General features: G+C 40.7%; 1 protein-coding gene across 1 annotated transcript in view; it reads right to left on the minus strand.

The window, feature by feature from the left end:
* Window positions 1-58: 58 nt before the first annotated feature.
* The window catches only part of LOC117318613 (harmonin-like), a gene marked incomplete at its 5' end in the record, with an annotated part of 30241 nt that continues 15891 nt past the window's right edge, over window positions 59-14408 (minus strand). The window contains 5 exon segments of the mRNA XM_033873577.1: window positions 59-1142; window positions 5491-5547; window positions 5931-6072; window positions 7265-7356; window positions 7839-7899. Of these exon segments, the coding sequence (XP_033729468.1) occupies window positions 837-1142; window positions 5491-5547; window positions 5931-6072; window positions 7265-7356; window positions 7839-7899 (658 nt within the window).

Below are 14408 nucleotides of genomic sequence, written 5' to 3' on the forward strand. Positions count from 1 at the left end.
CCCTAATAATAGTCAGTAACACATTTAGAATTATCTCTCTTAAAGTCTAAACATTATCAGAATTATCTCCCTTTGATTACTTAAAGAATGTCAGTAAGACATTATCAGAATTATCTCCCTTTGATTAGTTAAATAATGTCAGTAACACATTATCAGAATTATCTCCCTTTGATTAGTTAAATAATGTCAGTAACACATTATCAGAATTATCTCTATTCGATTACTTAAAGAATGTCAGAAACACATTATCAGAATTATCTCCCTTTGATTAGTTAAATAATGTCAGTAACACATTATAAGAATTATCTCCCTTTGATTACTTAAAGAATGTCAGTAAGACATTATCAGAATTATCTCCCTTTGATTAGTTAAATAATGTCAGTAACACATTATCAGAATTATCTCCCTTTGATTAGTTAAATAATGTCAGTAACACATTATCAGAATTATCTCCATTCGATTACTTAAAGAATGTCAGAAACACATTATCAGAATTATCTCCCTTCGATTAGTTAAATAATGTCAGTAAGACATTATCACGGATTTAATAGGCTCTCAAAGTTTTGTTCTTGGGAACAGTTTCTAGATAACAGATTTAAATTCTTTACATGATCTTAACTTTTTCTATAACAGAAAAAAATTTCTTATGACAGGCATATACGTATGTAGTTACTGGAAACATTTAGATATGAATTGATTTAAACGTAAAACCATCATTTTGTAATTAATACATATAATTATTTAAATCAAACTTGACTAGAAATTTAATTAAAATGTCATCAGTGTATAGATTGATGTATAGTATAACAAAAATAAAGAAACATTTATATAATTCTTCAAAATATTTCCATAACATTTTCATCACCGTCATCATCCTGGTCATAGCTGTAACTGCTATACCTGTCTGTGATCTGTTCGACAGGTGGTGGGGGTGGTGGTGGCGGTGGTGGGGAGGAGGCAGGGGCGGGGGCTGGAGCTCCAGTTGGAGATGGTGCTACTTTCTTTTCCTTAACAACCACAGCATATGCAGGTTCCTCATCATATTGTTGATTCAGCTGGACCCTATCTTGTTTTGGAAGTTCTTTTGGCAGCGGTGTATGAGTGTTGGCTGCAGCGGATTGTAGGCCTACTATGTGAAGTCCCTGAATCAAATAACATGTATATGTAAGATTTTCAAAAAATTAAACAAATTCCACGAAAAGTTAAATGCATAAAAGTTAAATGCAAAATGAGAAGATCTTGATGGACATACAACTTTTATAGAGAAATCTTGGACATGTGACCTTTACAGACAGGTTTTCATGGACAGGTGACCTTTATGGACAGGTCTTCATGGACAGGTGACCTTTATGGACAGGTCTTTATGGACAGGTGTCATTTACAGAAACGTTTTGATGGACACCTGACACAGACAGGTTTTGATGGACACATGACATTTATAGCCATGTCTTCAGGGATATGTAAGCAGAAAAACAATGTTAATATCCCGTGTATGGAATGTTAATATCCCGTGTATGGAATGTTAATATCCCGTGTATGGAATGTTAATACCCCGTGTATGGAATGTTAATATCCCGTGTTTGGAATGTTAATATCCCGTGTATGGAATGTTAATATCCCGTGTATGGAATGTTAATATCCCGTGTATGGAATGTTAATATCCCGTGTATGGAATGTTCATATCCCGTGTATGGAATGTTAATATCCCGTGTATGGAATGTTAATATACTGTGTATGGAATGTTAATATCCCGTGTATGGAATGTTAATATCCTGTGTATGGAATGTTAATATCCCGTGTATGGAATGTTAATATCCCGTGTATGGAATGTTAATATCCCGTGTATGGAATGTTAATATCCCGTGTATGGAATGTTAATATCCCGTGTATGGAATGTCAATATCCTGTGTATGGAATGTTAATAACCCGTGTATGGAATGTTAATATCCCGTGTATGGAATGTTAATATCCTGTGTATGGAATGTTAATATCCTGTGTATGGAATGTTAATATCCCATGTATGGAATGTTAATATCCCGTGTATGGAATGTTAAAATCCCGTGTATGGAATGTCAATATCCCGTGTATGGAATGTTAATATCCCGTGTATGGAATGTTAATATCCCGTGTATGGAATGTTAATATCCTGTGTATGGAATGTTAATATCCCGTGTATGGAATGTTAATATACTGTGTATGGAATGTTAATATCCCGTGTATGGAATGTTAATATCCCGTGTATGGAATGTTAATATCCCGTGTATGGAATGTTAATATCCCGTGTATGGAATGTTAATATCCCGTGTATGGAATGTTAATATCCCGTGTATGGAATGTTAATATACTGTGTATAGAATGTTAATATCCCGTGTATGGATTGTTAATGTCTCGTGTATGGAATGTTAATATCCCTTGTATGGAATGTTAATATCCCGTGTATGGAATGTTAATATCCCGTGTATGGAATGTTAATATCCCGTGTATGGAATGTTAATATCCCGTGTATGGAATGTTAATATCCCGTGTATGGAATGTTAATATCCCGTGTATGGAATGTTAATATCCCGTGTATGGAATGTTAATATCCTGTGTATGGAATGTTAATATACCATGTATAGAATGTTAATATCCCGTGTATGGATTGTTAATGTCTCGTGTATGGAATGTTAATATCCCGTGTATGGAATGTTAATATCCCGTGTATGGAATGTTAATATCCTGTGTATGGAATGTTAATATCCCGTGTATGGAATGTTAATATCCCGTGTATGGAATGTTAATATCCCGTGTATGGAATGTTAATATCCTGTGTATGGAATGTTAATATCCCGTGTATGGAATGTTAATATCCCGTGTATGGAATGTTAATATCCCGTGTATGGAATGTTAATATCCCGTGTATGGAATGTTAATATCCCGTGTATGGAATGTTAATATCCCGTGTTTGGAATGTTAATATACCATGTATAGAATGTTAATATCCCCTGTATGGATTGTTAATGTCTCGTGTATGGAATGTTAATATCCCTTGTATGGAATGTTAATATCCCGTGTATGGAATGTTAATATCCCGTGTATGGAATGTTAATATCCCGTGTATGGAATGTTAATATCCCGTGTATGGAATGTTAATATCCCGTGTATGGAATGTTAATATCCCGTGTATGGAATGTTAATATCCTGTGTATGGAATGTTAATATACCATGTATAGAATGTTAATATCCCGTGTATGGATTGTTAATGTCTCGTGTATGGAATGTTAATATCCCTTGTATGGAATGTTAATATCCTGTGTATGGAATGTTAATATCACGTGTATGGAATGTTAATATCCTGTGTACAGAATGTTAATATCCCGTGTATGGAATGTTAATATCTCGTGTATGGAATGTTAATATCCCGTGTACAGAATGTTAATATCCCGTGTATGGAATGTTAATATCTCGTGTATGGAATGTTAATATCCCGTGTATGGAATGTTAATATCCCGTGTACAGAATGTTAATATCCCGTGTATGGAATGTCAATATCCTGTGTACAGAATGTTAATATCCCGTGTATGGAATGTTAATATCCCGTGTACAGAATGTTAATATCCCGTGTATGGAATGTTAATATCCCGTGTATGGAATGTTAATATCCTGTGTACAGAATGTTAATATCCCGTGTATGGAATGTCAATATCCTGTGTACAGAATGTTAATATCCCGTGTATGGAATGTTAATATCTCGTGTATGGAATGTTAATATCCCGTGTATGGAATGTTAATATCCCGTGTATGGAATGTTAATATCCCGTGTACGGAATGTTAATATCCCGTGTATGGAATGTCAATATCCTGTGTATGGAATGTTAATATCCCGTGTATGGAATGTTAATATCCCGTGTATGGAATGTTAATATCCTGTGTATGGAATGTTAATATCCCGTGTATGGAATGTTAATATCCCGTGTATGGAATGTTAATATCCTGTGTATGGAATGTTAATATCCCGTGTATGGAATGTTAATATCCTGTGTATGGAATGTTAATATCCTGTGTACGGAATGTTAATATCCCGTGTATGGAATGTTAATCTCCCGTGTATGGAAGGTTAATATCCCGTGTATGGAATGTTAATATCCTGTGTATGGAATGTTAATATCCCGTGTATGGAATGTTAATATCCTGTGTATGGAATGTTAATATCCTGTGTACGGAATGTTAATATCCCGTGTATGGAATGTTAATCTCCCGTGTATGGAAGGTTAATATCCCGTGTATGGAATGTTAATATCCCGTGTATGGAATGTTAATATCCCGTGTATGAAATGTTAATACCCTGTGTATGGAATGTTAATACCCCGTGTATGGAGTGTTAATATCCCTTGTATGGAATGTTAATATCCCGTGTATGGAATGTTAATATCCCGTGTATGGAATGTTAATATCCCTTGTATGGAATGTTAATATCCCCTGTATGGAATGTTAATATCCCTTGTATGGAATGTTAATATCCCCTGTATGGAATGTTAATATCCCTTGTATGGAATGTTAATATCCCTTGTATGGAATGTTAATATCCCCTGTATGGAATGTTAATATCCCTTGTATGGAATGTTAATATCCCTTGTATGGAATGTTAATATCCCTTGTATGGAATGTTAATATCCCGTGTATGGAATGTTAATATCCCGTGTATGGAATGTTAATATCCCGTGTATGGAATGTTAATATCTCGTGTATGGAATGTTAATATCCCGTGTATGGAATGTTAATATCCCGTGTATGGAATGTTAATATCCTGTGTATGGAATGTTAATATCCAGTGTATGGAATGTTAATATCCCGTGTATGGAATGTTAATATCCCGTGTATGGAATGTTAATATCCCCTGTATGGAATGTTAATATCTCGTGTATGGAATGTTAATATCCCGTGTATGGAATGTTAATGTCTCGTGTATGGAATGTTAATATCGCGTGTATGGAATGTTAATATCCCGTGTATGGAATGTTAATATCCCGTGTATGGAATGTTAATATCTCGTGTATGGAATGTTAATATCCCGTGTATGGAATGTTAATATCCTGTGTATGGAATGTTAATATCCCGTGTATGGAATGTTAATATCCCGTGTATGGAATGTTAATATCCCCTGTATGGAATGTTAATATCTCGTGTATGGAATGTTAATATCCCGTGTATGGAATGTTAATATCCCGTGTATGGAATGTTAATATCCCGTGTATGGAATGTTAATATCCCGTGTATGGAATGTTAATATCCCGTGTATGGAATGTTAATATCCCGTGTATGGAATGTTAATATCCTGTGTATGGAATGTTAATATCCCGTGTATGGAATGTTACAATCTACAGAGAGTATTACATATATGTACTTTCCTTTTCACAATTACAAGTACAAACATGTATTATTAAATAAATGTTTTTTATTTCCTCTCAATTAGAGCATTAAAACATTATCAATGACTGGATGTACACTTACCGACTTTTTTCTGATGACAAGATTAAGTTCCTTGCTGCTCTTAAGCGCTACAATGGCCTGAATAAAATTAGTAAAATATTTATAAGAATCAATATTGTGACAATTAATTAACATAATTTATCAACTGACAGCACATGTTTTATTACTCAATGAATTATTTCCGCTAGTTAAAGCTTGATCCACATCATTGCTGTACAATAGTTGTAGTTATAATGATGTCAGACATCCCAGAATCATGGAGTTTTTCCTTTATTATTAAGGCTGTTCCAAGATTATCCATATCAGAGGGGTGAGAGGCATTTTTTCAGAAACCCTACCACCAATTAAACATTAAATTATATTAAGTATACAGTGCCTGACCACCAATCCCACACAGACAATTCTGGAATAGCCCTTTATAGTTTCTTACACATATTTGTATAATATGTAAAATATTTCACCTCGTTATGTGTCACGTCCAGGAAGCTTATACCATTGACATCCAGAATCTGATCTCCAATTTCCAGGCCGATTTGCTCCCCCAAGCTCTGTGGCCCGACCCTCTGGATGTATATTCCACGACCATGGGGACCACTCATAATTCTAAAATGAGACAGAAATATCATTTCTTACTGACCTACAGTATCAATATCACTTTGTTCATTAGATATTACACACAGTGTGATTCAACTGACAGGCGAACCTGTCTTAACATCTAAGAGAGGATGACAGTCGGTGATTCACCGGACAGAGGACCTACCTACAGTGGAGAGAGAGCGACACTCGGTGATTCCCGGACAGAGGACCTACCTACAGCCAAGAGAGGGCGACACTCGGTGATTCACCGAACCGAGGACCTACCTAATTGTAACAGCCAAGAGAGGGCGACACTCGGTGATTCACCAGACAGAGGACCTACCTACAGCCGAGAGAGGGCGAAGCTTGGTGATTCACAGAACAGAGGACCTACCTACAGCCAAGAGAGAGTGACACTCGGTGATTCACCGAACCGAGGACCTACCTACAGTGGAGAGAAGGTGACACTCGGTGATTCACCGGACAGAGGACCTACCTACAGTGGAGAGTAGGTGACACTCGGTGATTCATTGGACAGAGGACCTACCTACAGCCAAGAGAGGGCGACACTCGGTGATTCACCGGACAGAGGACCTACCTACAGCCAAGAGAGGGCGACATTCGGTGATTCAACGGACAGAGGACCTACCTACAGCTGAGAGAGGGTGACATTTGGTGATTCACCGTACAGAGGACCTACCTACAGCCAAGAGAGGGCGACACTCGGTGATTCCCGGACAGAGGACCTACCTACAGCTGAGAGAAGGTGACATTCGGTGATTCCCGAACAGAGGACCTACCTACAACCAAGAGAGGGCGACACTCGGTGATTCACCGGACAGAGGACCTACCTACAGCCGAGAGAAGGTGACATTCGGTGATTCCCGAACAGAGGACCTACCTACAACCAAGAGAGGGCGACACTCTGTGATTCACCGGACAGAGGACCTACCTACAGCCAAGAGAGGGCGACGCTCGGTGATTCACCGAACAGAGGACCTACCTACAGCCGAGAGAGGGCGACACTCGGTGATTCACCGGACAGATGACCTACCTACAGCCGAAAGAGGGTGACACTCAGTGATTCACCGGACAGATGACCTGCCTACAACCAAGAGAGGGTGACATTCGGTGATTCCCGAACAGAGGACCTACCTACAGTGGAGAGAAGGTGACAATTGTTAATTCACTGGACAGGTCATTTATTGGGAGGACCTACCTACAGCCGAGAGAGGGTGACGTGCGGAGATTGGCAAACAATTTTACAATTTCTCCCTCCTCCTCAGGTGCTGTTCGGTGCTGTGTCTTCACCTGTAAAAGGAAAGAGGCATCAATTAGCAACAGTTTTATACTTACAGATATCAGATAGTGATCTCAGAGTGATTAGAATAGGCTATAACTAACACTAAACACTGTGTCCCCCAAACACCTCCAACTCCAGGTATAAACATGGTCTAAATACAAGATAATCATCAAAGCATTTAACAGAATTTCTATTTAACTGACAATTTAATAGACACAAATATGTACGAGTGTATCATCAGATAAAAATTCCTTGTGTTTCAATTTTTTGATTTCAGATGGACTTGTGTTAAGAAACAAACACTATCTCATGTTTTCTTTGAGGTAATCCATAGCTCATATAGCATCAATTGTGTAAATCTTAAAGCTAGTTTTGTATAAGATTTGGTGGATTTTTCACCAAATATTCTAATGTCAAATTTACAATATGTAATAGATCTGTAGCTGTCTATCACTAACACAGTACCAAGGCTATCCTGTCCAAAACTTACGACACTTTTCTTTCGGTCCCTTTTCTCCACAAATTTCCAAGTCAAATCATCTCCTTGCTTCCTGTGGACAGAAATCACAGTTAATGTACCTGGTAAAGTTAATACACCTGGTAAAGAAACTGTACCTGGTAAAGTCAATGTACCTGGTAAAGTCGATGTACCTGGTAAAGTCGATGTACCTGGTAAATTGGTACAGTGACAGTGGGACCTATTGATGGGTCATTGGTACAGTGGGACCTATTGATGGGTCATTGGTACAGTGGGACCTATTGATGGGTCATTGGTACAGTGACAGTGGGACCTATTGATGGGTCATTGGTACAGTGACAGTGGGACCTATTGATGGGTCATTGGTACAGTGGGACATATTGATGGGTCATTGGTACAGTGGGACCTATTGATGGGTCATTGGTACAGTGGGACCTATTGATGGGTCATTGGTACAGTGGGACCTATTGATGGGTCATTGGTACAGTGACAGTGGGACGTATTGATGGGTCATTGGTACAGTGACAGTGGGACGTATTGATGGGTCATTGGTACAGTGACAGTGGGACCTATTGATGGGTCATTGGTACAGTGACAGTGGGACGTATTGATGGGTCATTGGTACAGTGGGACGTATTGATGGGTCATTGGTACAGTGACAGTGGGACCTATTGATGGGTCATTGGTAAAGTGACAGTGGGACCTATTGATGGGTCATTGGTACAGTGACAGTGGGACCTATTGATGGGTCATTGGTACAGTGACAGTGGGACCTATTGATGGGTCATTGGTACAGTGACAGTGGGACCTATTGATGGGTCATTGGTACAGTGGGACATATTGATGGGTCATTGGTACAGTGACAGTGGGACGTATTGATGGGTCATTGGTACAGTGGGACCTATTGATGGGTCATTGGTACAGTGACAGTGGGACCTATTGATGGGTCATTGGTACAGTGGGACCTATTGATGGGTTATTGGTACAGTGACAGTGGGACGTATTGATGGGTCATTGGTACAGTGGGACGTATTGATGGGTCATTGGTACAGTGGGACCTATTGATGGGTCATTGGTACAGTGACAGTGGGACCTATTGATGGGTCATTGGTACAGTGACAGTGGGACCTATTGATGGGTCATTGGTACAGTGACAGTGGGACCTATTGATGGGTCATTAGTATAGTGGGACCTATTGATGGGTCATTGGTACAGTGACAGTGGGACGTATTGATGGGTCATTAGTACAGTGGGACCTATTGATAGATCATTGGTACAGTGACAGTGGGACGTATTGATGGGTCATTGGTACAGTGGGACCTATTGATGGGTCATTGGTACAGTGACAGTGGGACCTACTGATGGGTCATTGGTACAGTGACAGTGGGACCTATTGATGGGTCATTGGTACAGTGGGACCTATTGATGGGTCATTGGTACAGTGACAGTGGGACCTATTGATGGGTCATTGGTACAGTGACAGTGGGACCTATTGATGGGTCATTGGTACAGTGGGACCTATTGATGGGTCATTGGTACAGTGACAGTGGGACCTATTGATGGGTCATTGGTACAGTGACAGTGGGACGTATTGATGGGTCATTGGTACAGTGACAGTGGGACCTATTGATGGGTCATTGGTACAGTGACAGTGGGACCTATTGATGGGTCATTGGTACAGTGACAGTGGGACCTATTGATGGGTCATTGGTACAGTGACAGTGGGACCTATTGATGGGTCATTGGTACAGTGACAGTGGGACGTATTGATGGGTCATTGGTACAGTGCCAGTGGGACCTATTGATGGGTCATTGGTACAGTGACAGTGGGACCTATTGATGGGTCATTGGTACAGTGACAGTGGGACCTATTGATGGGTTATTGGTACAGTGACAGTGGGACCTATTGATGGGTCATTGGTACAGTGGGACCTATTGATGGGTCATTGGTACAGTGGGACCTATTGATGGGTCATTGGTACAGTGACAGTGGGACGTATTGATGGGTCATTGGTACAGTGACAGTGGGACGTATTGATGGGTCATTGGTACAGTGGGACATATTGATGGGTCATTGGTACAGTGGGACATATTGATGGGTCATTGGTACAGTGGGACATATTGATGGGTCATTGGTACAGTGACAGTGGGACATATTGATGGGTCATTGGTACAGTGACAGTGGGACCTATTGATGGGTCATTGCTACAGTGGGACCTATTGATGGGTCATTGGTACAGTGACAGTGGGACCTATTGATGGGTTATTGGTACAGTGACAGTGGGACCTATTGATGGGTCATTGGTACAGTGGGACCTATTGATGGGTCATTGGTACAGTGGGACCTATTGATGGGTCATTGGTACAGTGGGACCTATTGATGGATCATTGGTACAGTGACAGTGGGACCTATTGATAGATCATTGGTACAGTGACAGTGGGACCTATTGATGGGTCATTGGTACAGTGACAGTGGGACCTATTGATGGGTCACTGGTACAGTGACAGTGGGACCTATTGATGGGTCATTGGTACAGTGACAGCGGGACCTATTGATGGGTCATTGGTACAGTGACAGTGGGACCTATTGATGGGTCATTGGTACAGTGACAGTGGGACCTATTGATGGGTCATTGGTACAGTGGGACCTATTGATGGGTCATTGGTACAGTGGGACCTATTGATGGGTCATTGGTACAGTGACAGTGGGACCTATTGATGAGTTATTGGTACAGTGACATTGGGACCTATTGATGGGTCATTGGTACAGTGACAGTGGGACCTATTGATGGGTCATTGGTACAGTGACAGTGGGACCTATTGATGGGTCATTGGTACAGTGGGACATATTGATGGGTCATTGTTACAGTGGGACCTATTGATGGGTCATTGGTACAGTGACAGTGGGACCTATTGATGGGTCATTGGTACAGTGGGACCTATTGATGAGTTATTGGTACAGTGACATTGGGACCTATTAATGGGTCATTGGTACAGTGAGTGGGACCTGTTGATGGGTCATTGGTTCAATGACATTTGAAGCTATTTGTACTTTACAGAAATCATCATACACTACCAATTAATATTAAACTATGACAGAATTCTGGTAGAGTGAGCTCAATTAGATGACTTCTTTATCCTCATAATTACACCTATCTATAATTAATGTTGCCAAGTTTCACCTGTAACGGTGTTTCACCGGACAGCCTATTCATCTACAGAGTTATTATCTGTCAGAAATAATTAAAGACCCAAGAGTACAAAATGTTAATCATCAAATATTTTGTTCATCAATTATGTCAGCTGATCAGCAGTGGTACAGTTAACACAAACCTTCTCATGAACATTTTATGAGCAGGAATATCATGGGGAATCTTCAAACAGATATCAAAGCTTATGTTGGGCTTGTAATAAGTGGGTAATAACTCAGAATTGAAACATTACAAAAGATGATTACAAGTTTAATCTTAGAATTTGAGAGAAGGGCATAAATATATGTCAATGAGAGGCCAAGACGGCCGTCTTGGAAGCTGAAACATGAAAAGTGAGTTGATGAACGAGCTGTAACAGACATTACAGAGTATGATAGTTCAACAATAATGTGTGGTGTATCCCATTAATGGTTGATGAAATATTCATACAAAAGTCTGAATTATTGAGTGTAAGGGTAGGCCATGTTAGTCTCCCACAGCCATGGTATCCATACCACACAAAACATGACTGATTAACTTTACCCTGTACCAAAACACTAAATTATAACAAGAGGCCCAGTGGGCCTGTATCTATACCACACAAAACATGACTGATTAGCTTTACCCTGTACCAAAACACTAAATTATAACAAGAGGCCCAGTGGGCCTGTATCTATACCACACAAAACATGACTGATTAGCTTTACCCTGTACCAAAACACTAAATTATAACAAGAGGCCTAGAGGGCCTGTATCCATACCACACAAAACATGACTGTTTAACTTTACCCTGTACCAAAACACTGAATTATAATAATTAATGACCTGATTATTTAATATTCATAATGAATGGAACATGAGGAGGAATATTTCATGAGATAAATACCTACTGGGAAATTTCAGTCAGGTGAATGAATATATTTCATTACCAGAAAATAGACCACCTTGTTTCATTGGATATCCTGTGTAAGTTTTGGCCTCATTATACAATCATTAAATATGTATATATATGATTAGCATTTCGCGGCAGGAATAATTGATAGTTTATAACATGGAAACATAAACAAACAGGATCAATACATCAAGATATCCATATGTAACAAGTTTCAACAAACACCCACAATTCAGAAATCATCTCTGGAATAGTTTTGAAATAGAGCTCGAGGTTACACAACGAGTGGTTGTTGGATATGGAATTTATTCCACACGAGTAACTTATTTTTTAAAAGTTATAAAAGACACAAGCTTTAGCTTTAACTGTGAAAAGTGTGAAATAAATTCAATATCCAAAAATCATGAGTCGTGTGACTTGTTTCTACCACAATAACATTGGCTTGAATCAAAGGGAAACGTGGCCAAGTCTTATTTCACGTATACAAGAAAGGTGAACAGTAGGTATGTGACTTGCCCTGTAAACAGTAGGTATGTGACCTGCCCCTGTATACGGTAGGTATGTGACCTGCCCCTGTATATGGTAGGTAGGAGACCTGCCCCTATATACAGTAGGTAGGTGACCTGCCCCTGTATATGGTAGGTATGTGACCTGCCCCTGTATACAGTAGGTATGTGACCTGCCCCTGTATACAGTAGGTATGTGACCTGCCCCTATATACGATAGTTATGTGACCTGCCCCTATATACAGTAGGTATGTGACCTGCCCCTGTATACGGTGGGTATGTGACCTGCCCCTGTATACAGTAGGTATGTGACCTGCCCCTGTATACAGTAGGTATGTGACCTGCCCCTATATACAGTAGGTATGTGACCTGCCCCTGTATACAGTAGGTATGTGACCTGCCCCTTTATACAGTAGGTATGTGACCTGCCCCTATATACAGTAGGTAGGTGACCTGCCCCTGTATATGGTAGGTATGTGACCTGCCCCTGTATACGGTGGGTATGTGACCTGCCCCTGTATACAGTAGGTATGTGACCTGCCCCTATATACAGTAGGTATGTGACCTGCCCCTATATACAGTAGGTATGTGACCTGCCCCTGTATACAGTAGGTATGTGACCTGCCCCTATATACAGTAGGTAGGTGACCTGCCCCTGTATATGGTAGGTATGTGACCTGCCCCTGTATACAGTAGGTATGTGACCTGTCCCTGTATACGGTAGGTATGTGACCTGCCCCTATATACAGTAGGTATGTGACCTGCCCCTGTATACAGTAGGTATGTGATCTGCCCCTGTATACAGTAGGTATGTGACCTGCCCCTGTATATGGTAGGTATGTGACCTGCCCCTGTATATGGTAGGTATGTGACCTGCCCCTGTATATGGTAGGTATGTGACTTGTCCCTGTATATGGTAGGTATGTGACCTGCCCCTGTATATGGTAGGTATGTGACCTGCCCCTGTATATGGTAGGTAGGTGACCTGCCCCTGTATATGGTAGGTATGTGACCTGCCCCTGTATATGGTAGGTATGTGACCTGTCCCTGTATATGGTAGGTAGGTGACCTGCCCCTGTATACGGTAGGTATGTGACCTGTCCCTGTAAATGGTAGGTATGTGACCTGTCCCTGTAAATGGTAGGTATGTGACCTGCCCCTGTATAGGGTAGGTATGTGACCTGTCCCTGTAAATGGTAGGTATGTGACTGCCCCTGTATATGGTAGGTATGTGACCTGCCCCTGTATACAGTAGGTATGTGACCTGCCCCTGTATATGGTAGGTATGTGACCTGCCCCTATATATGGTAGGTATGTGACCGGCCCCTATATATGGTAGGTATGTGACCTGCCCCTGTATACAGTAGGTATGTGACCTGTCCCTGTAAATGGTAGGTATGTGACCTGTCCCTGTATACAGTAGGTATGTGACCTGTCCCTGTAAATGGTAGGTATGTGACCTGCCCCTGTATATGGTAGGTATGTGACCTGCCCCTGTATACAGTAGGTATGTGACCTGCCCCTGTATATGGTAGGTATGTGACCTGCCCCTGTATACAGTAGGTATGTGACAAGCCCCTGTATATGGTAGGTATGTGACCTGCCCCTCTATATGGTAGGTATGTGACCTGCAATATATACGTTAGGTATGTGACCTGCCCCTGTATATGGTAGGTATGTGATCTGCCCCTGTATACGTTAGGTATGTGACCTGCCCCTATATACATTAGGTATGTGACCTGTCCCTGTATACGGTAGGTATGTGACCTGCCCCTATATACAGTAGGTATGTGACCTGTCCCTGTATATGGTAGGTATGTGACCTGCCCCTGTATATGGTAGGTATGTGACCTGCCCCTGTATATGGTAGGTATGTGACCTGCCCCTGTATAGGGTAGGTATGTGACCTGTCCCTGTAAATGGTAGGTATGTGACCTGTCCCTGTATACAGTAGGTATGTGACCTGTCCCTGTATACGGTAGGTATGTGACCT

Source organism: Pecten maximus, unplaced genomic scaffold (genome assembly GCF_902652985.1).
Source record: "Pecten maximus unplaced genomic scaffold, xPecMax1.1, whole genome shotgun sequence".
Classification (NCBI taxonomy): Eukaryota; Metazoa; Mollusca; class Bivalvia; order Pectinida; family Pectinidae; genus Pecten; species Pecten maximus.